This window comes from Bombina bombina, chromosome 2 (assembly GCF_027579735.1).
Source record: "Bombina bombina isolate aBomBom1 chromosome 2, aBomBom1.pri, whole genome shotgun sequence".
Taxonomy (NCBI): Eukaryota; Metazoa; Chordata; class Amphibia; order Anura; family Bombinatoridae; genus Bombina; species Bombina bombina.
In genome coordinates this window covers 966,741,519-966,765,167 of record NC_069500.1, presented here as the reverse complement: position 1 = coordinate 966,765,167, position 23,649 = coordinate 966,741,519, and the positions used below count along the sequence as shown (strand labels likewise).

Genomic DNA, 23,649 nt, shown 5'->3' with positions numbered 1-23,649 from the left:
ATTAATCAGGAAATTGTGGTTCCTTCATTGTGTCCTAATCCTTCTTCTAAGAAGGAGCGTCTGTTACATAATTTGGACGTAGTCCGTGCCCTGAAGTTCTACTTGCAGGCGACTAAGGAATTTCGTCAATCATCTTCATTGTTTGTGGTCTTTTCTGGGAAACGTAGGGGTCAGAAAGCTACGGCTACCTCTCTCTTTCTTTTTGGCTGAAGAGTATCATCCGTTTTGCATATGAGACTGCTGGACAGCAGCCTTCTGAACGAATTACAGCTCATTCCACTAGGGATGTGGCTTCCTCATGGGAATTTAAAAATGATGCTTCTGTTGAACAGATTTGCAAGGCTGCAACTTGGTCGTCTCTTCACACTTTTTCCAAAGTTTACAAATTTGATACCTTTGCCTCGTCCGAGGCTATTTTTGGGAGAAAGGTCCTTCAAGCAGTGGTGCCTTCCGTTTAGGTTCCTGTCTTGTCCCTCCCTTTCATCCGTGTCCTATAGCTTTAGCATTTGTATCCCATAAGTAAGGATGAAATCCGTGGACTCGTCATATCTTGTAAAAGAAAAGGAAATTTATGCTTACCTGATAAATTTGTTTCTTTTACAATATGGCGAGTCCATGGCCCACCCTGTCATTTTCTAAGACAGGTCTTTAATAAAAATAAACTTCAGTCACCTCTGCACCTTGGCTTTTCCTTTCTCTTCCTAACTTCGGTCGAATGACTGGAGTGGGAGGGAAGGGAGGAGATATATATATCTATATCTATCTGCATCTGCTGTGGTGCTCTTTGCCTCCTCCTGCTGACCAGGAGGCGATATCCTATAAGTAAGGATGAAATCCGTGGACTCGTCATATCGTAAAAGTAAAAAATTTATCAGGCAAGCATAAATTTCCTTTTTGTTCCGACTTGGGTATGTGTAGATATTAGTCAGATAGTTTGGCTTAAAGGGAGCACAAACCAAGAAAGATTATTTTAAATTGTTGGGTAAGCTTGTTTGCATGAATAAAAATCACTAGTATTAAAACTACATACTGTTTTTTTTAAATGTTAGTGTGGGGGGTTGGCTATATTTAATTGAAAGCAGATATGCAGAAATGTCAAACTTTAAAGGGACACTGTACCCAAATTTTTTTCTTTTGTAATTCAGAAAGAGCATGCAATTTTAAGCAACTTTCTAATTTACTCCTATTATCAATTTTTCTTTGTTCTCTTGCTATCATTATTTGAAAAAGAAGGCATCTAAGCTTTTTTTTTGTTTCAGTACTCTGGACAGCACTTTTTATTGGTGGATGAATTTATCCACCAATCAGCAAGGACAACCCAGGTTGTTCACCAAAAATGGGCCGGCATCTAAACTTACATTTTTGCATTTCAAATAAAGATACCAAGAGAATGAAGAAAATTTGATAATAGGCGTAAATTAAAAAGTTGCTTAAAATTTCATGCTCAATCGGAATCACGAAAGAAAATTTTTGGGTACAGTGTCCCTTTAATGTCCCCTTGATTGCTTCAAAATGCAAAATATTCTACGAGTACAGTTTTAATCTTAGAAATGATGTTTTTGTGGGGGTTTTTTCCACTATTCATCGGTTTGTTATATTTGATTTAAAAATGTTTTATATTTTTTGTTTTATAGCATTCGAAGTGTCTTAAACTACTAAATATTCTGCTGAAGAGATTTTATTCAAAAGACCTATAGAAGGAAGTTCATCCCACACGTACTCCTCTACACTTTGTAATGCAAATTTATTCTAAAAATTAATAACTTTCAAGTTCTGTCCTTTGTTTACCATAGACCTCCTGATATTTGTAATAAAACATAATCAAGAAACTTGGTTGCCTTTTGTTTTATTGGTAGTTTTTACTATGGTCATTTTATGAAATATTTTACGATGGTCACATTAATAATCCACTTTCTGATTTGTAAAGCATTGATTTGTTTGCTACAGACATATTTTTTAATTAATTATTGGGGTAATTTCTAGCTTTGTTCACAGCTTGTGCTCAATGCATGTAATTTTGTGATGACGCTGAGTTCAACATTGGAAACTCCTCATTAAAATTCAGTTTTCCTGTTACTGATTTTATCATCTATGCACTGACTTATATAATGTTTCTTGGCTTTTTAAATTCTAGTTTTAGGCTATGTTGTCAGACGTTTACAAACAAAACACAACTCTGACCTCAACAGCTGGTAGCATCTAAGTGATTTACTCAGTTTAATTTGTTATTCATTCACTATATGATACAAGTTTCCTTGGTTGCAACTCCGTCCATCACTTTCACACTATTGAGATGGATTGTCACTTCTGGGTCTATAGAGCATCTGCACATCAACACTAAGTCAATAGCTAATTTTACATAGTAACGGAAGGCATGTTAAATAAATAAAATTTCACAGGGCTCAAAGTGTGTATATGTGTGTATATATGTATATTTGTATGTCTATGTATGCTAACCATGATTACATATGTATGGGCATGCATAGACATACAAATTAACACACATATATAAACACCTTTGAGCCCTTCCCAGTCCAACACCTTCTCAATAATAGCCATATATTTTACATTTGAGGTGTGTGTATATGTATGTGTGTATATGTATGTGTGTATATATATAATATTATATATAATATAATATATATATATATATATATATATATATATATATATATATATATATATATATATATATATATATATATATATATATATATATATAAAAAAACAGGCTGAAGGAAGTGCACTCCACAGGACTTACTTGTTGATCCACTTTATTGTGAACGTTTTTGAGCCTGACCGGCTCGTCCTCAGACAGAGGACGAGCCGGTCAGGCTCGAAAACGTTCACAATAAAGTGGATCAACAAGTAAGTCCTGTGGAGTGCACTTCCTTCAGCCTGTTTATACATATTGTTTGTGCACCCAAGGCAGCTGTCTGACAAGCTTGGAGTGCACTTTGTCTACAAATTTATATATATATCTATATCATCTACATCCATCCATCCAAAGGGTTGAAAAGTTTTATGGGAGGAAAAAAGGGTTTAATTCTGTCTTTACTGGAAAAAGGGGATTCAGTGAGCACCAGGTTGTTTCCATTCTTAAAATGTTAGACGCCGGCTCATAAGAACAACATTAAGCATCAGACATCTGCAGAGGGCGAAAATGTCTCTCCACTGTTAGATGACGACCAACTCATTCAAATGTCACTCAACTGTACAATGATATCATGTGACTTACAAAAAGAATGCAGCTGGGGTGAAGTGCATGACAAGGATGGTTCAAAACAGACTCCTAGGGGCAGGGCTGAAGTTGTGCACAGTTAGAAAAAAGCCCTTAACATTAGCTTACAATGGCATAGAGTGGGGTGCTATTGATAACACAGGTTGCACTATCAATACAGGGAGTGCAGAATTATTAGGCAAGTTGTATTTTTGAGGATTAATTTTATTATTGAACAACAACCATGTTCTCAATGAACCCAAAAAACTCATTAATATCAAAGCTGAATAGTTTTGGAAGTAGTTTTTAGTTTGTTTTTAGTTATAGCTATTTTAGGGGGATAACTGTGTGTGCAGGTGACTATTACTGTGCATAATTATTAGGCAACTTAACAAAAAACAAATATATACCCATTTCAATTATTTATTTTTACCAGTGAAACCAATATAACATCTCAACATTCACAAATATACATTTCTGACATTCAAAAACAAAAACAAATCAGTGACCAATATAGCCACCTTTCTTTGCAAGGACACTCAAAAGCCTGCCATCCATGGATTCTGTCAGTGTTTTGATCTGTTCACCATCAACATTGCGTGCAGCAGCAACCACAGCCTCCCAGACACTGTTCAGAGAGGTGTACTGTTTTCCCTCCTTGTAAATCTCACATTTGATGATGGACCACAGGTGAACAAGGAGGCCATGTCATTAGATTTTCTTCTTTTATACCCTTTCTTGCCAGCCACGCTGTGGAGTACTTGGACGCGTGTGATGGAGCATTGTCCTTAATGAAAATCATGTTTTTCTTGAAGGATGCAGACTTCTTCCTGTACCACTGCTTGAAGAAGGTGTCTTCCAGAAACTGGCAGTAGGACTGGGAGTTGAGCTTGACTCCATCCTCAACCCGAAAAGGCCCCACAAGCTCATCTTTGATACCAGCCCAAACCAGTACTCCACCTCCACCTTGCTGGCGTCTGAGTTGGACTGGAGCTCTCTGCCCTTTACCAATCCAGCCACGGGCCCATCCATCTGGCCCATCAAGACTCACTCTCATTTCATCAGTCCATAAAACCTTAGAAAAATCAGTCTTGAGATATTTCTTGGCCCAGTCTTGACGTTTCAGCTTGTGTGTCTTGTTCAGTGGTGGTCGTCTTTCAGCCTTTCTTACCTTGGCCATGTCTCTGAGTATTGCACACCTTGTGCTTTTGGGCACTCCAGTGATTTTGCAGCTCTGAAATATGGCCAAACTGGTGGCAAGTGGCATCTTGGCAGCTGCACGCTTGACTTTTCTCAGTTCATGGGCAGTTATTTTGCTCCTTGGTTTTTCCACACGCTTCTTGCGACCCTGTTGACTATTTTGAATGAAACGCTTGATTGTTCGATGATCACGCTTCAGAAGCTTTGCAATTTTAAGAGTGCTGCATCCCTCTGCAAGATATCTCACTATTTTTGACTTTTCTGAGCCTGTCAAGTCCTTCTTTTGACCCATTTTGCCAAAGGAAAGGAAGTTGCCTAATAATTATGCACACCTGATATAGGGTGTTGATGTCATTAGACCACACCCCTTATCATTACAGAGATGCACATCACCTAATATGCTTAATTGGTAGTAGGCTTTCGAGCCTATACAGCTTGGAGTAAGACAACATGCATAAAGAGGATGATGTGGTCAAAATACTAATTTGCCTAATAATTCTGCACTCCCTGTATTGCTTGACCTCTAAGATTAGTGCACATTCTGGTGTTACACGTTCATGGTAAAAGAGAATGATTAGAGAATATTTAGTGCAGCTAACATCCCTTTAGCACGTCCTGTCCTTTCAATAGATAGTGTGGCCATGCTAAACATCACTCATATTACAAGTTGTTAAGATCAAGCACAACACATAACAGAGCTAATAAGCACGACTAGAGACCTGAAGTAAAGTGTTAGGGCTAGAATAAAAGTATCACAAAACTTGTGTAAAACATATAAAGAATTGCACTATACAGTATATACGTATCATATGTAAAATGTTACTGAAATGTTTTTTTTTTAAAAGGGATATGGTATATAAAAATGTATGTGTACACATACTGTACATATGTAAACATATATACACACACCTTTTAGCACTTTCCTGTCAAACACCACGTCATGTTCCATATCCCTTTTAAAACGGAACTCAATTTTTGTTTTGTAGAATAGAAATACTTTAAATAATATTGTTCTTTACTGAGAAGAAATAATATTTCTAAATATATTATTTATTTATATATATATATATATATATATATATATATATGTATGTATATATATATATATATATATATATATATATATATATATATATATATATATATATGTATATATATATATGTATGTATATATATATATGTATATATATATATATATATATGTATATATGTCTAATGGCAGTGAAAGTCCACAAAATCCATTCATAACCGATGGGGAAATACTTCACCTGGCCACCAGCAGGAGGCAAATACATCCCAAAGAAAGCATTAAATATCCCTACCCTCCCATTAGTTCTTTGCCTCGATTCATGGAGGTAGGCAGAGAGAAGTGCTCTGCTGCAAATTCTGATTTTATTGTCCTCAATGGATTGTTTCCATCTAAAGGGGAGGAGAGTCCACGGCTTCATTCATTACTATTGGGAATTAAGAACCTGGCCACCAGGAGGTGGCAAAGACACCCCAGCCAAAGGCTTAAATACCTTCCCTACTTCCATTAGCCCCCAGTCATTCTTTGCCTTTCGTCACAGGAGGATGGCAGAGGAGTGTCGGAGTAGTCTCTTATGGAGGGTAGTACTCTTCGCAGTGGGACTGGAGTTTTAAGTAGTCATGTTAGCCTCTCAGTGAGAGCCTGGGTGAAAGTTAGAGTCCAGAGATGCTGGGAGAGTCTTTCTGCGAAACCATCCAGACTCATTAACAGCTCCATAAGCAATCCGCGTTGACAAGTTTCGCTGCCTGCTTTCTTCACTCAAGTCAATGTCAGGAGCGAGGCTACTAACCTGTCACACTTGAAGGGCCATGTTCCTGTTCCATGGTGTAGATTCTGGTAAGATCGTTTCATTTTTTATTAATAATGGTAACATAGAAGACAGGGTCACAGTGTGGCGCCTTTTTATCTTTACAGAATCAAGGGTTATTATTCCTGGAAGGGGGATTATTGAACAGGGGGGGGTTTATACATGATATTGTTTGTGTCATTGCTGCGCTATGTGCGAGATGAGGCTCTGGCAATGTGTAAAACTTTCAGGTTACTTGCGGAAATTTTTTTTTTCCCTAGTGCAGGGGCAGTCCTGCCAGGCATTCAATGCGACTGGGTGTGGCTATCCTTCCTGTTGATCTGTGGCGCAGAAGACGTAGCAGTTTCTGTAGTCCGGGTCCTAGGAGGTAGTGAGTTCCCAGGCCATTGGTGGTATAAAGCTGCCTTTTTAATCAATAAAGTTAGTCTATCTAAGTGCGCAAGCGATGGAGGACTCTGACACATTGGAAGGCTCTCCTTCCTTAATAAAATCTCATTTCTGTGTTTGTGAGGAGGTTCTGGTAGATCATCCTGCTCAACTATGTTCCACATGCCTTGATAAAGTTACAGCATCTAAATGTAAACGGATGTCTAGTACTGAGTCGTTCACCTCTGAGGGTTCTTCATCTCGGGAGGTACGTTCCCTACATTCATCTCAGATTGCACATGCAGCACCCCGGGGCCTTACCGTTACTCCTTCGGGAGATATTTGTTGGCCGTCAGACTTTGCGGACCAATTGGAATCAGCGGTTTCTGCTAAGCGCAAGCGTAGGGTTTATCATAACGGCCCGGCCCAGGGTTTGTCCTCGCCGATGGGAGATCCAGAGGCGCTATACGAGGAGGATCTAAACCTCCGGCGGCAGAGGAGCCTGGTTATCGGTTTAGGATGGAGAATTTGCGCTTTCTGCTACAGCAGGTGCTTGCTACTCTGGAGGTTCCGGAACCTAAGATACTGGAGGAACCTGCGATTCCTAAGCTTGACAAGGTATACGAGGACAGGGTAGTACCTCAGTCTTTCCCGGGTTCCCTTTAAGATGACTAATATTATTAAGAACGAATGGAAGCTATTAGGTTCTTCCTTTTCTTCATTTAAAAAAACTTCCCCGTTGCAGACTCTCAGCTCGAGCTGTTGGGGACCATTCCTAAAGTGGATGGGGCTATCTCTACGCTCGCAAAGCGGACGACTATTCCTCTTGAGGATAGTTTGTTGTTTAAAGAGCCCATGGATAAAAAGCTGGGAAACATGTTGAGAAAGTTGTTTCAGCACACAGGGTTTGTTTTTCAGCCAGTTGCGGCGGTCGCTGGAGCTGCAACATATTGGTGTGAATCCCTGTGTGAAATGGTCGAGGGGGAGAAATCCATCAACGAAATACAGGAGAAGATTAAGGCGCTGAAGACTGCCAATTCTTTCATCTGCAATGCCAAAATGCAAATTATACGCCTGAATGCTAAGGTGTCAGGTTTTTCTGTTTTAGCGTGCAGTGCTCTGTGGCTAAAATCTTGGTCTGCAGACATGACCTCGTAAGGCAAGGCTGTTGTCCTTGCCTTTTCAAGGAAAGATACTGTTCGGTCTAGGATTGGATTAGATTATATTCATGGTTACGGGAGGCAAGGGAGCTTTCTACCACAGGATAAGAAGGCTAAGCCTAAAGGATCTACTTTTCGTCCCTTTCGTGCGGATAAGGCCCAGCGCCAGCAACCCGCCGCAAGTCTAAGCAGAGCAAGAAGCCCGCTGAGAAAAAATCGGCATGAAGGGGCGGCCCCCGACCGGTCTCAATCACGTAGGGGGCAGATTATCTCTATTCTCAGATGCATGGTTGCGGGACGTTCAGGACCCTTGGGTTCTAGAAGTTGTCTCCCAGGGTTACAGGATAGGGTTCAGATCCCACCCGCCCGAGAGCAGATTCCTCCTGTCAAACCTGTCTTCAAGACCAGAGCAGAGAGAGGCCTTTCTAGAGTGTGTAAGAGATCTTACCTCTCTCAGGGTTATTGTACCAGTACCCCTAGTAGAGAGGGGCTAGGGTACTATTCCAACCTTTTTGTGGTTCCAAAGGAGGGCACATTCCGCCCGATTCTGGACCTAAAGTGTTCCATCGTTCGAAATGGAAGCTATCAGATCTATTCTGCCCCTAGTTCAAGAGGGGCAGTTTATGACGACTATAGATTTGAAGGATGCTTACCTTCATGTGCCAATCCACAGGGACCACTTCAGATTCCTAAGATTTGCATTGCTGGACCAACACTTCCAGTTTGTGTCCCTTCCTTTTGGTCTGGCGATGGCCCGAGAGTCTTCAAAAAGGTTCTGGGGGCGCTGCTTGCAGTGGCCAGATCCAGGGGGATTGCGGTGGCGCCTTACCTGGACGACATCCTAGTTCAGGCGCCATCGTTCAACCTCGTAGAGGTTGGAAGATCAACTCAGGAAAGTGTTCCCTGGTTCCCAGCAGGATAATAGACTCTATGTCCATGAAGATATTTCTCACAGATCAGCGGCGCAGGAAGCTTGCGTCCACCTATCTAGCCCTTCAGTCCTCCTCACGCCAATTGGTGGCTCAATGTATGGAGAGGATAGATGTCATCCCATTCACCAGGTTCCACCTAAGACCTCTTCAATTGTGCATGTTGAGACAGTGGAACGGCGATCATTGAGATCTATCACAGTTAATATCCCTGGATGCTCGGACTCGGAACTTCCTCTCTTGGTGGATTTGTCCAGAGCAACTGTCCATGGGAACATCCTTCTTGAGACCGTCCTGGGAGATTGTGACCATGGACGCCAGTCTGTCAGGTTGGGGAGCTGTTTGGGGTGCCAGGATGGCACAAGGAAAGTGGTCCAGGGAGGAGTCTCTCCTGATCAACATCCTAGAATTACGAGCAATCTACAATGCTCTGAAGGCTTGGCCTTCTCTGGGGTCAGTCAGTTTTATCAGATTACAGACCTACAACATTACCTTGGTGGCTTACATCAACCATCAAGGATGCTCCCTCGCTATGAGGGAGGTGTCTCAGATCCTGGAGTGGGGGGAGTCCCACGACTGGTCGCTCTTAGCGATTCACATTCCGGGTGTGGACAACTGGGAAGCGGACTTTCTCAGCAGACAGTCCTTCCATCCGGGGGAATAGTCTATCCACCCCGAGGTGTTTGCAGAGATTTGTTGCAGATAGATCTCATGGTGTCCAGACTCAATTGCAAGCGGCCTCGATACGGGTTGAGGTCCAGGGATTCCCCACGCAGAGTGGATAGATGCCTTAGTGGTTCCTTGGGGATTCAGCCTAGCTTACATTTTTCCACCGTTACCACTTCTTCCACATCTAGTGGCACGCATCAAACAGGAGCGGGCCTCGGCCATTCTGATTGCTCCTTCGTGGCCACGGAGGACGTGGTTTGCCGATCTGGTGGGGATGTCATCCTCTCCGCCGTGGAGGTTACCCTGTCGCAGGGATCTGCTGTCACAGGGCCCCTTTCAACATCGAAATCTAGATTCTCTGAGGCTGACTGCGTGGAGATTGAATGCCTAGTCTTAGCCAAGAGAGGCTTTTCTGAAGGTGTGATTGATACTCTAATTCAGGAAGGAAGCCAGTCACTCGTCGCATCTACCATAAGGTGTGGAGGACTTACTTGTCCTGGTGTGAGAAGCATGGATATCCTTGGCATAAGGTGAAGGTATCCAGGATTCTGTCCTTTCTCCAAGATGGTTTGGAGAAGGGTCTTGCCGCTAGTTCCTTAAAGGGACAGATTTCAGCATTATAAGTTTTGTTGCTTAGGAGACTCGCTGAGCTCCCTGACATTCAATCTTTCATTCAGGCTCTGTCTAGAATCAGTATATACACAAAGAAAGGTAAAGAAAAGATGGACAACAAGATTTAGCACTCAAAGAAAATGGTATCTATTATTATTAACATGCCCAGGCATGTAGAGGCAGCGGGGATTGAGCTAGTTATAAAATATAACTTTTATTAAAGGTACATAAAACAATTTATTATATAAGTTGATAGAAATATAATAATGTGTGGTATATTAAAACTTAGATTAAGAGAGTATATGAGCTGACAACCACCAGGGTAAGGAAATATTGAGTAAAAGCAATCAATATAGTGGCTAAAAGGATTGATAAAATATGGCTACAAGCGAGGATCTGCAAAAGAATGCACTACCAGGGAACGCACCAGTACAAATTAACAATGCCTGGGATAAAAAAAATCCCACAGTGATCTCCTAAATAAGGGTGCAAATCCAAGGAGCGCAACAATGAACTATATCAAATTATATCTAGTAAAAAAGCCAGCTACCGAGAGAGGCACCATAGTTGTTTGTAATGGTATTATTAAGGGTGCAACTCCGGGGCTAGCGGTTAACGAAAATACACTGGAAATGCAGCTAATTACCAAATTAAGTAGCCAAATATATACTAAAAGGAAAAGCGCCAAACTATTAAAGAAGGGGCGAGACGGATTCACGCCACAGAATACTACCAATATAAGCGCTATTTCTAAGTAGGTGTTCAATAGAGTTAAGTAATATATTTCAATATCTATTAGGACTAATATAATGGTCGCCAGCTCAAGGGAAAACACCTGATGCGCATTTCGCCAACTATGGCTTTATCAAAGGCTAGAATCAAGCCTTGGAGCTTAAACTTAGTACTTAAAGGGACACTGTACCCAAAAATTTTCTTTCATGATTCAGATTGAGCATGAAATTTTAAGCAACTTTCTAATTTACCCCTATTATCAATTTTTCTTCATTCTCTTGGTATCTTTATTTAAAATGCAAGAATGTAAGTTTAGATGCCGGCCCATTTTTGGTGAACAACCTGGGTTGTCCTTGCTGATTGGTGGATAAATTCATCCACCAATAAAAAATTGCTGTCCAGAGTACTAAACCCAAAAAAAGCATAGATGCCTTCTTTTTCAAATAAAGATAGCAAGAGAACAAAGAAAAATTGATAATAGGAGTAAATTAGAAAGTTGCTTAAAATTGCATGCTCTTTCTGAAATACAAAAAAAAAATATTTGGGTTCAGTGTCCCTTTAAGGTTTTACAGAGGGTTCTGTTTGTACCTATGCATTCCATAGACATTAAGATTCTGTCCTTTTGGCTATTGCATCAGCACGTAGAGTATCTGAACTAGCTGCCTTGCAATGTAACCCTCATTATCTGGTGTTTCATGCGGATAAGGCTGTACTTCGCACTGGGTTGGGGTTTCTCCCCAAGGTGGTGTCTAACCGTAACATCAATCAGGAAACAGTTGTTCCTTATTTGTGTTTTAACCCTTCTTCAAAGGAGAGGTTACTTCATAACTTGGATGTGGTTCATGGAAGTTCTATCTTCAGGCTACAAAGGATTTCAGACAGTCTACATCTCTTTTCGTGGTGTATTCTGGGAAGCGCAAGGGGCAAAGGGCCTCTGCTACTTCTTTTGTCTTTTTGGTTGAGGAGCTTGATTCGCATGGTTTACGAGACAGCGGGACATAAGCCTCCTCAGTGGATCACGGCTCATTCAACTAGAGCTGTGGCTTCGTCTTGGGCCTTCAAGAATGAGGCCTCTATTGAGCAAATGTGTAAGGCGGCTACCAGGTCCTCGCACGCTTTTTTACAAAGTTTTACAAATTTGACGTTTTTGTTTCTGCGGAAGCTGTTTTTGGTAGAGGTTTTGCAGGCTGTGGTGCCCTCAGATTAGGGTCCGCCTTTTTACCCTCCCGGTTTCATTTAGTGTCCTCTAGAGCTTGGGTATATGTTCCCAATAGTAATGAATGAAGCCGTGGACTCTCCCCCCCTTTCGATGGAAAACATAAATTATGCTTACCTGATGATTTCATTTCCATCGAGGGGAGGAGAGTCCATGGCTCCCGCCCTTATCTCCATTGGGCGGCCCTAAATTTATTCATCTTTCTGGCACCTTTTTTACACTGATATATCTCCTACTATTCTTGGTTCCCTCTGCAGAATGACTGGGGTATAAGGGAAGTGGGGGAGGTATTGAAGCCTTTAGCTGGGGTGTCTTTGCCTCCTCCTGGTGGCCATTCTGGCACCTTTTTTACCCTGATATATCTCCTACTATTCTTGGTTCCCTCGGCAGAATGACTGGGGTATAAGGGAAGTGGGGGAGGTATTTAAGCCTTTAGCTGGGGTGTCTTTGCCTCCTCCTGGTGGCCAGGTTCTTAATTCCCAATAGTAATGAATGAAGCCGTGGATTCTCCTCCCCTCAATGGAAATGAAATTATCAGGTAAGCATAATTTATGTCTTCCTGCAAGAGAAGGTTTGGTGAACACCTCAGGGACACCAGGAACTATGTCAAGGAATCTGCCGTTGCAAATCATTTCAATGGAGAACATTTTACAAATATAGCAAATTTATCAGTATTATTGACATAGCTCTTGTGCCGCCTAGAGGTGGTAACAGGTATATAATTTTACAAAGGAAAGATCTATTGGATCCTGCAGCTTCAGACTAGAAGCCCAATGGGCATTAACAGAGAATGTGACATTGACTTTTTTATCAATGACACATAATTTAACTGACATTTAATTACCCATTATGTAAATGTTTACTTCATTTAATTATTATCATCTTTCATTTTTTGTTTTAATGTCCAAGGTATTACCGTATTGTCCCGAGTATAGGCCGCACTTTTTTCCCCTAATTTCAATCTTTAAATTCGGGGTGCGGCCTATACTCGGGTGCGGCCTATAATCAGGTGCGTTGGTAAGTTACACAGTTGCCTGTTGCGGCAGATTGAGGAGGAGGCTGTCCTACCTGAGCCCTACATACCGGCATACTGGTCCCCGGATTTACTGCACAGTGATGTAATCTGACTACACTACCTACCTACAGGAGATCGTAATTATAAGGCTTGCCTTCCTTAACCCCTTTCTCCAGCACGTCACTTCCTGTTCTCCTACCATTATATTTATATCAACATAGAGGAGGAAAAAGTGGACGGGTTGGAGGAGAAACAGTATTCCAACTGCTAAAGTCAGCGATCGGCTTACCCAGCGGCAGCCGCATGGGACAAGTTACCAGTACTTAAATCAGGCGGACTCTTAGTAATAGTAAGTATTGCTGCTCTGACAATCATGCTTTTACACATGGTGCTGGTCCCACTGTGATGGTCACGGAGTCCCAGCTGCTGGCGCTGTCTCATCCACAATACCTGCTGTGCACAGAGCAATTTAAGAAAATGTGCTGCTTGCCTAAGTTGCTTTTTAGTGCTAATCTATTGTTTTTTCTCTGCTTTAATAGCCTGTCCCATTTGCTGAGTGCTCCAGCGCTGATGAAGCACACTCACAGGGTAAGCTAATGCACACTTCCTTAAATTGAATTTAAAATCCTGTTTCTCCCCCACCCCCTCACTTGTTCCTCTTCTGTGTTGATATGAAAATAGTGGGAGGAGAACAGGGAGTGACATGCTGGACAAGGGGTTAAGGAAAGCAAGCCCAATAATTACAGTCTTCTGGATTGTGGAATTCCCAACAAGAATCAAAGGCTAGTGAACACTTAATTTATTAATGCCATGAATAATAAAAAAAAAAACACTTTACATTACTACTAATTATACTAATGTGTATATTTTCTATACAAGTTAAAAATACAAGTTAAAAATGTAATTTCTTAAAAATGGCACCAAACTTTAAGGGTGCGGCTTATAATCAGGTGCGGCCTATACTCGGAACAATACGGTAATCATAATTTGTTTGTATATATAATTACAAAAGCAGGGATCCAGATTGTGTAAATAATATTCAAATATGTTTTTTGTTTTACACACAGTATTCTTATATAAAAGGATACTTATATTACATCTTAGTTCACCCTTCAAATTATTCTGTATAGAACAGATACTTAAGCTAATTTTGGTTTACATTGATTAACTGTTTTGTTCCTTTGCTGTTCTCTGGTTTCTTATTAATATATAAGTTATATTTTGTCTAATGCCCTTAAGATCATATATATATATACATTTGCGGAACAAATTTGGATAATTTAATAATAATATTTATAGAGCAGAGCACTTAGATATATACATTTAGTTTGTATATTTTCCCTTTTCCAGCTTCTTATTCATACAATTATGTTCTTGCTTGCTATAGTATTAACATACACTGATCCTAGCTAAGTTTTTTAGTTCAGGCTTTATTGGGTTAACTCCCATTCTTAATTGATTGTTCAAATGTATATTTATAGCATCCCTGTATAACCTGTATTGTGTCTATGAGTAAGCGCCTGTAGGGGGCGCGAAACGCGTCAGACAGTCACCTGTGTGTCACCCTTACCTGTTGTGAGTTACCTTTACCCTGGTCTCCTACTTCTTGGATTGGTATTTACCTTCTTTATCTTTGAATAAATGGAACTTTTTATATGCATATTAACCTGGACTGCAGTGCCTGTCATCATTTTTTCTCCTGTTGAACTAGCTCCACTATCAGGTGGGAAATGAACTCAAGTGACACATATATAATTTGGTGTTTGTTATAACTTGTTATTGTAAGTATATTGGTGTTCCGGTGAGGTGTCACCAAAACGCCAAGCCGAGTTAGTTAATTTGTTAGGATTAGGCTTTGAGCTCAATCAATTGTATCAATGCCTACACTTATGTTTATGTGAACTTGGTTTTTGTTTTTTTTGGTGTTTGTGTTTCTTTGTTATGTTTCTGAAATATGTTTGAATTTGTTATAAGACCTTTTGAAAATAAAAATATTTAATAATAAAAAAAAAAAACCAGAAGGCACCACCGCTTGAAGATCTTTTCTAAAAAAAAAAGCCTCAGCTGAAGCAAAATTATCAAATTTAGAAAAAGTATGCAGAGAAGACCAAGTTGCCGCCTTGCAAATCTGTTCCACAGAAGCTTCATTTTTGAAAGCCCAGGAATAGGAAACAGCCCTTGTGGAATGAGCTGTAATCTTCTCAGGAGGCTGCTGTACAGCATTCTCATAAGCCAAATTAATTCTCTTTCTCTCTGGTTGAGAAGTATAAGTAGCTGTAACTTTCTGACCTTTACGTTTGCAAGAAAAACAAACAAACAAGGCAGAAGACTGGCAAAAATCCTTAGTTGCCTGTAAGTAGAATTTCAGAGCACGCACAACATCTAAGTTGTGCAACAAACGTTCCTTATGAGAAGAAGGATTAGGACATAGAGAAGGAACAACAATTTCCTGATTAATATTCCTATCCGAAACAACTTTAGGAAGGTAACACAACTTAGTACAAAGGACCACCCTATCAGCATGAAAAATAAGGTATGGAGATTCATACTGCAAAGCTGAAATTTCCGAGACTCTCCGCGCCGAAGAGATAGCAACAAGAAATAAAACCTTCCAAGATAACAACTTAATATCAAATGGAGCCTGCTGCAAAACTTTAAGAACAAGGTTATGGCTCCAAGGAGGAGAAACCGACTTAAACACAGGCCTCATTCTAATCAGGGCCTGACAAAAAGATTGCACATCTGGCACATCCGCCAGACGCTTATGTAGCAAAACGTACAGAGCAGAAATCTGACCCTTCAGAGTACATGCTGAAAAACCTTTTTCCAGACCTTCCCCTGGAGAAAAGACAAAATCCTAGGAATCCTAACCCAACTCCAAGAGTAGCCCTTGGATTCACACCTATAGAGGTATTTATGCCATATTTTATGGTAAATCTTCCTAGTAACAAGCTTTCTAGTCTGAATCATGGTCTTAATGACTGACTCAGAAAACCCATGCTTAGACAGAGCTAAACGTTCAATCTCCAAGCAGTCAGATTCAGAGAAACAAGATTTGGATGAGGGAAGGGACCCTGAAGTAGAAGGTCCTTCCTCAGAGGCAGTTTCCAAGGTGGAAGAGATGACATTTCCACTAGATCTGCATACCAAATCTTGCATGGCCACGCAGGAGCTACGAGAATCACAGATGCTCTCTCCTGCTTGATGCGAGCAGTGAATCTTGGAAGGAGAGCAAACAGAGGAAACAGGTATTCCAACCTGATATTCCAAGGGACCGCCAGAGCATCTATCAAAGCTGCCTGTGGATCCCTCGAACCGTACCTCTGGAGTTTGGCATTCTGCCGGGACGCCATCAGATCCAGCTCTGGTAACCCCCATTTTAAGATCAGGCTGGAGAAAACCTCTGGATGGAGTTCCCACTCCCTGGGATGAAAAGTCTGCTCAGAAAATCCGCTTCCCAGTTGTCCACTCCTGGAATGTGAATGGCATAGATAGCAGTGAGCTTCCACCTACAAGATAATTCGGGACACCTCCTTCATGACTAAGGAACTCCGAGTTCCTCCCTGATGGTTGATGTAAGCCACTGAAGTTATGTTGTCTGACTGGAACCTGATAAACTGGACTGAAGACAACTGAAGCCAAGCCATCAGAGCATTGAAAATTGCTCTTAACTCCAAGATGTTTATGGGGAGAGTAGACTCCTCCCAAATCCACAGTCCCTGAGCCTTTAAAGAGTCCCCGACTGCTCCCCAGCCCAGCAAGCTGGCGTCCATGGTGACAATCACCCAGGAAGGTCTCCAAAAGCATGTACCCCGAGACAGATTTACCTGACAAAGCCACCAAGGTAGAGAGTCTCTTGTCGACTGATCCAGATCTATCCTCTGAGATTGATCTGCATGATCCCTGTTCCATTGTCTGAGCCTGCAAAGTTGTAGAGCTCTCAAATGGAACCAAGCAAAGGGAACGATATCCATGCAAGTAACCATTAGTGCAATTACCTCCATACATTGAGCCACTGATGGTCATACAGAAGACTGCAGAAAGAAGCAAGAGTAGAGGATCTTGCATTTTCTGACCTCCGTCAGAAATATTTTCATTAGTACGGAGTCTATTATTAAAAACACTACCCTTGTGGCTGGAACAAGAGAACTATTTTCCAAATTTATTTTCTAACCATGGGTGCGAAGAGAAGACAACAAGATTTTGCTTGTTGAAAAGAGGGCGCCTGGATCAGTATGTCATCCAGATAGGGAGCCACAGCAATACCTTGAGACCTGACCAGAACCTTTGAAAAAATACAGGGAGCTGTAGCAAGGCCAAACGAAGTGCCACAAACTGAAAGTGCTTTTCCAGAAAGGCAAACCTCAGAAATTTGTGATGATCTGTCTCGTCTGCAGATAATCTCAAAAGGTGGAACCTGCCCCTGGGAGGAAAGATTTTGAATTCCAATTTGTAACCTTGTGAAACTAAGTCCACAGCCCAAAGGTCTGGGACATCTCGTATCCAAGCTTGAGAGAATTGAGTAAGTCTGCCCCCCACTAGATCCGGTCCCGGATCGGGGGCAAACCCTTCATGCTGATTTAGAGTCAGTTGCAGGCTTCTTTGATTGCTTCCCCTTATGCCAATACTGATTGGGCTTCCAAGAGGGCTTAGATTGATCCTACTTGATAGACAAAGGGGAAGGCTTACCTCTGAAGTTACGAAATGATTGAAAATTACTCTGATGAACTTTCCATCTATTCTTTCTATCTTGAGGTAGAAAAGACCCTTTTCCACCAGTAATATTGGAAATAATGTCTGTCAGACCTGGTCCAAACAACTTCTTCTTCTTGTAAGGAAGAGCTAAAAGCTTGACCTTAGAGGAGACGTCTGCTGACCAAGACTTTATCCACAAGGATCTTCGGCCTAACACAGCAAAGCTAGATGACTTAGCACTCAGCCTAATCACTTGCAAGATAGCATCTGAAATAAAGGAATTAGCCAGCTTAAGATCTTTAATTTTGTCTTGAATCTCATCTAAAGGCGTTTCTACCTGAAGAGAATCAGACAATGCATCGAACCAGTAGGATGCAGCACTTGTCACAGTGGCAATACATACTGCAGGTTGCCATAAAAGACCTAGATGAATGTAAATTCTTTTTAAATAAACCTCCATCTTTTTGTCCATAGGATCTTTAAAAGAGCAACTATCCTCAATAGGAATAGTTGTTCGCTTAGCTATAGTATAAATAGCCCCTTCTACTTTAGGAACCGTGTACCATGTCTCCGCAATAGAGTCGGTGATTGGGAACATTTTCTTAAAAATAGGAGACAGGGAAAAGGAAACCCACAGCTTTTCCCAATACTGAGTAATAATGTCTGTAGCCCAGTCAGGTACCAGGAACACCTCCTTAGTAGAAGGAACTTCAAAATAATCATTCAGTTTACTAGACTTCTTAGGATTAACCATGTCAGGAATGCCCGAATCATTCAAATTAGCCAAAACCTCCTTTAACAAGACACAAAGGTATTCAAGCTTAAATCCAAAAGAACTTTCATCAGCTTCAGACGAAGGAGTTACACTATCCGACTCTGAGATTTCACCCTCAGAAAGCTCTGACGCATCTTCCTCATCAGATCTAATAGGAAGAGCCATCTGAGAACCACTGGGATCAGAAACCTTTCTGTCTGAACTTCTTTTCCTCTTAGCTGCTGATACCGCTGAAGATACTTGTGGGGCAATTTCAGCTTTCAAATATGCCCCACTAGGAGCAATAGAGTAGCTGCAGGGCACAGCTTGGGACGTTACAGGAGAAGGCTGCGTAATTACCTGAACAGCATCATCCTGAGGGACATTAGGCTCTATAAATAAAATTATTTCTTTACATTGTAAAGTCTTTTTAACACATGAGAAACAGAATTGCATAGGAGAAGCAATCTGAGCTTCTAAGCACAATAAACAAGCATTTAGTTGATCATGATCCTCAGACTTGGTTAAAAAAAAAATATACTATACTCTTAAACAAAGTAATTTGAACTCCAAAACTAATTAAAATAAATAACAGGTACACACAGAAGTCCTCTTTATTGTTTTAAAGTCTTATCTTAGCCTTAATATCGTCTTCGCCCTCTAAACTATTTGAATTTTTGTGAGAAAAAAACGTTATACTAAATGAGCAACTATGTGCTCTAAAACTCTCAGGCTTCCCACACCTCAGTCTGAACTGCAGTCTCCTACCTGTCACCAACTTCGGAGAGAGAACCGCTAAAATGAGACATATCCGAAAAGGTGTCACATGATCGTCAAATCAACTGCGCCACAGAGGTGTGAAAACAAAAACAGCCCAGTTACTTCACCACTCTAACCAACTGAAATACCTGCCGAGTATAAATAAATAATGTCACCGGACCGCTTTTTTCAAACTCCTCATGTGCCTAAACTGAAAATAACAGTAAATACACTACTGACTCTCCTAATATCAAATAAAGGAACCTTTAATGTCCCCAATAAAAATGAGCCTCAATAATTAACCCTTTCATTCCTGAAAGGGTAAGTCTCAGTCACTAGTGCCCTGTACCATGCCCACTTTTCCTTCCTTAAGGATTTATCTGTCCCATGTCATAAGGGCAGATGATTCTGTAAGTGCATACTTTCCCCACCTGGAAGAAAAACAAGCACTTACCTGCTAAGTCTGCTGTCCGGCATGTAGACAGCTTACCAGGTATGTAAGGACACAGTTCCTCACAGAGACCTGTATGAAAGAAACACAGAGTCACCTCCTCTGATTTTCTATAGTAGGGCAGCAAAAAGTTAGGAAAATTCAGTAAGGCCCACCTTAAAATTTCCTAACTGCATGAAAGCCACCACAACCCTTACTCAAGAGATTAACGTGGAACACAGCTATACACCAAAACTTGGTTGTAGAAATCGTTTAATCAGACACCAAATCTTCATCTCCTCCATGAACGAAGGCAAAGAGAATGACTGGGGGTTGTGGGTAAGGGAGTGATACTTTACAGTTTAACTGTGGTGCTCTTTGCCTCCTCCTGCTGGCCAGGAGTGATATTCCCAACAGTAATTGAAGATGATGCCGTGGACTCACCATATTTAGAAAAGATTTATTTAGGAAAGAAAAAAAAAAGTCGACAAAAAAACAAAGAAGGATGTCTCTGGTCAGGGTGATGTTCCCTCGATTTGTCCGAGACTATGTTTAAGCTTCAGAGCTTATATGTGTTTCTGTTTTTATTCTCAGTTTTATGGCTCTGCTAGAACTTTAGAATTTGCCGTTTGACCCTTGAACAGATATGTTGTATCCAAAATATTGGTCTGGTCCTGGTTGGGTAATAGTTATCTCTGTTCTTTTTTGAAGGTTATACAGATATTTCTATATCCTATATAACAGGCTGGACCTGTTTGGGTACTATTCACCTCTCTTCTTTTTTCTTCTCAAGAGGTTACTTATTGTTTCTTCAGTCCAGAGGTCCCAGTTTAAATCATCTTGGTTGGGCGTCTGATATTGGACCGTGTGCAGCCCATGTGGCCTACGAGTTAATTCCTTGTTTAGCAAAGCTGTTGACTTGGACCTTATATTCTGCTGTGGCAGTTTTCTTTAGGAGCTAAGTTTTCCTCCCTTATGAGATGGAGACTGGTGACTCTTTTGGAGTCTTCATAACTGCTGTTTCCGGTGAGCCTGAAGGCTCGCACGGAAATAGGGGCATCAGGGGCCCTTGATAAATCGGCCCCTTAGTGTCAGCCCTGGATTTGTTGCATGCATGTCTGCAGACATTCTAGAGCCTATAAAGGAGCAATAATGCACAGAATCAGACATTTAGAAGAGTGTAAAGTTCCAGGTGCACTTTCAAAAGAAAACCTATTGAGGGAGGTATTTTCCTTGAAGTTGACATGCAGCATATTATAGTTGTAGCTCACACTTTTATGACCCTATAATACTTGTATGACAACTTGATTGTCATGTTTGTAGTTATTTTGTGGTTGGACATTTTAATACAGATTATATAGCATCAATACAGGTTGAATGCTTGTGATTAGGTGCATTCTCTGCTTTGTGGTGGAAATAAAATAACAAAAGAGAATACAATATATTAAAAAGAGACAACACAAATATTTACTCTTGTGGCTGAATATTTTTATTTTAGAGTTTTATATTTATAACATGTAATCTGTTGTCACAATTTGTGTGTGTGTTTGAGATGAATATATATATGTGTATATATATATATATATATATATATATATATAGGTGTATTTATGCATATATGTGTGTGATTATATATACTGTGTGTGTTTATAAGGTTATATGTTAACATATTTTAGTGTTTTTCAGCATTTAGACATCGTGCCGTCAAATACGATCTATGTGTCACATCCATTCTCCATTCGTTTAGAAAAGCCCGTCAAAGCTTCAACCACTTTATCTTGCCCTTCATTCTCCTCTGGCCACGTCATTACAAAAGTTTTGCTGCTGAAGGCGTAAACTGTCCTGTTGGGAGACCAAAAGTACATGTCTTTAGAGGTCATGTTTAATTCAGTATAACCAGCTTGTCTAAGCCTTAAGGTGTCTGATGGCTGAATATAAAGTGGAAAAAATGTGCATAGAATTTTTAGACTAAAAAAATAGAACTTTTTTATTAGAAAATTAAGGAATGTGTAGCTTTTTTGATTGAAAATATTTTTTTATATATAGTTTCATGTTTATTTAGTACTGTAGGCCTTGGTTTACAGCATGGGTTTGTTCTTGAGCTGTTGCAAAATAATCTGTGTTCATTAAACCAACTTTTATAATTTAATGAGAAGTCAAGTTACATTTTAGACTCCACTCACAATTGAAATGAATATTATATTTAAACATCTGAAATACATGTTATGAATGTGCAAAAACTCTTATGTGCTAAAATCTAAACATATTGGCTACATACATTTGCACACTGTAAACTTAATATATGTGATGTCTCAAAACAAAGAGCAAAAGAGCATAAATGTCTTAAAGGGATATGAAACCCAACATTTTTCTTTTAGAATTCAGATAGAGAATGCCATTTTTAACAACTTTCTAATTGACTTCTATTATCAATGTTTCTTCATTCTCTTGGCATCTTTTGTTGAAAAGCAGGGATGTATGCTTAGGAGCTGACCCATTTCTGGAGCACTATATGGCAGCAGTTTTGCATCGAATGTCATTCAATGGCAGCACTATTTACTGCCTTGTAGTGCTCCAAATGCCTACTTAGGTATCTATTCAGCACAGGATATCATGGGAACGAAGCAAATTTGATAATAGAAGTGAACTGGAAACTTTTTAAAAATGATCTGCTCTGTCTGAATCACACAAGAACATTGTGGGTTTCATATCCCTGACATCATTTCATATACCTATGTTTTCTTTCAACAACAGTTCACATAAACTGCAATATATCATTTTCTTGTAACTCTCATTTGGATATTGGCAGTTAAAGCTGTGTTCATCGATGTCCCATAAGTACAACGATACCCCCCCCCCACATACAGGTTTTATGGGGTTTTAGGACGTTACAGAGGCTGAACCAAATATGGGGCCTGCCCATTTACATGGAGATTTGGCACATTCATTTTCTGGACCTATGTTGCCTTTGAGATATTGGGGCCGATTTATCACCGGTCTGTCCGACACGTTCCGCTCAGCAGATCATGTCCGACAGACATTGATGAATTTATCACTGCACAAACAGTTCTTGTGAACTGCTTCTGTAATGCTGCCCCCTGCAGATTCGCGGCTAATGGGCTCTAGCAAGGGGTGTCAATCAGCCCGATCGTATAGGATCGGGCGGATTGATGTCCGCAGCCTCAGAGCAGGTGGACCAGTTATGGAGCAGCGGTCTTAAGACCGCTGTTTCATAACTGCTTTTTCCGGCAAGCCTGAAGGCTCGTGCGGAAACAGGGGCATCAAGCTCCATTCAGAGCTTGATAATTTGGCCCCATTATAGCAGCCTAGAAATAAAAAGTATCCCCATCATGGCATACCATTTGCAAAATTAGACCCAGGATATTTCAAAAGGGGTATGTCCAGTTTTTGTTTGTAGCCACTTAGTCACAACACCTGGACAAATTTAGTGGTATATCTTTTGCGTTTTTCACACAAACACTGCCCTTTTGCTATTTGGATCATATGTTTTACTGCTATAATACACCATATTTGTGTTCAGTGATGTCCCACGAGTACAATAACAACTGCCATGTACTGGTTTTATGGGCTTTTAGGAAGTTACAGGGCCCAACACAGGCCTCGCTTCCATTGAGTCGTTAAAAATGGAGCCGTAAGCTACCGAAGCGGTCGACAGCTAAAAGTAATTTACGGCTCCATTTTAGTACCAGGTTTCCATTGAAATATTTTGCGGATAGCGTGCAGTCGCTCTTTTCGTGTAGCTGTAAGTTAACGTTGTGTTAACGCTTCCATCTGATATTGGATTTCTTGAAAATCAATTAGTTGCTAAGGTAACCCGACCTTACGCTATATAATTTACGTTTAATGTCCGTGCTCCTTACCGGTGATCACCTCTCAAGAAAAAAAAATATATACTTATCCATATTTTTAATAATCAAATACTATTGTTTTAATATAATTATATTTACCACTTCATAAATATAAGTAATATGTATTGCTGCCCTAGGCATAGGTCTAGTTTGCATTCTGTAGATATGTTCTTGCATATATTATTATA

At 40.4% G+C, this 23,649-nt stretch overlaps 2 protein-coding genes across 2 annotated transcripts in view; one reads left to right on the top strand and one right to left on the bottom strand.

Moving 5' to 3' along the window:
* Window positions 1-1,829, top strand: part of LOC128649910 (alcohol dehydrogenase class-3) — a 95,279-nt gene extending 93,450 nt beyond the window's left edge. The window contains exon 9 of the mRNA XM_053703461.1: window positions 1,635-1,829. Coding sequence (XP_053559436.1) covers window positions 1,635-1,659 — 25 coding nt within the window. The 3' untranslated portion in view covers window positions 1,660-1,829. The remainder of the gene's footprint in view (window positions 1-1,634) is intronic.
* Window positions 1,830-21,167: 19,338 nt separating this feature from the next.
* The window catches only part of LOC128649909 (complement C3-like), an 80,602-nt gene continuing 78,120 nt past the window's right edge, over window positions 21,168-23,649 (bottom strand). The window contains exon 8 of the mRNA XM_053703459.1: window positions 21,168-21,434. Within this exon, the coding sequence (XP_053559434.1) occupies window positions 21,308-21,434 (127 nt within the window). The 3' untranslated portion in view covers window positions 21,168-21,307. The remainder of the gene's footprint in view (window positions 21,435-23,649) is intronic.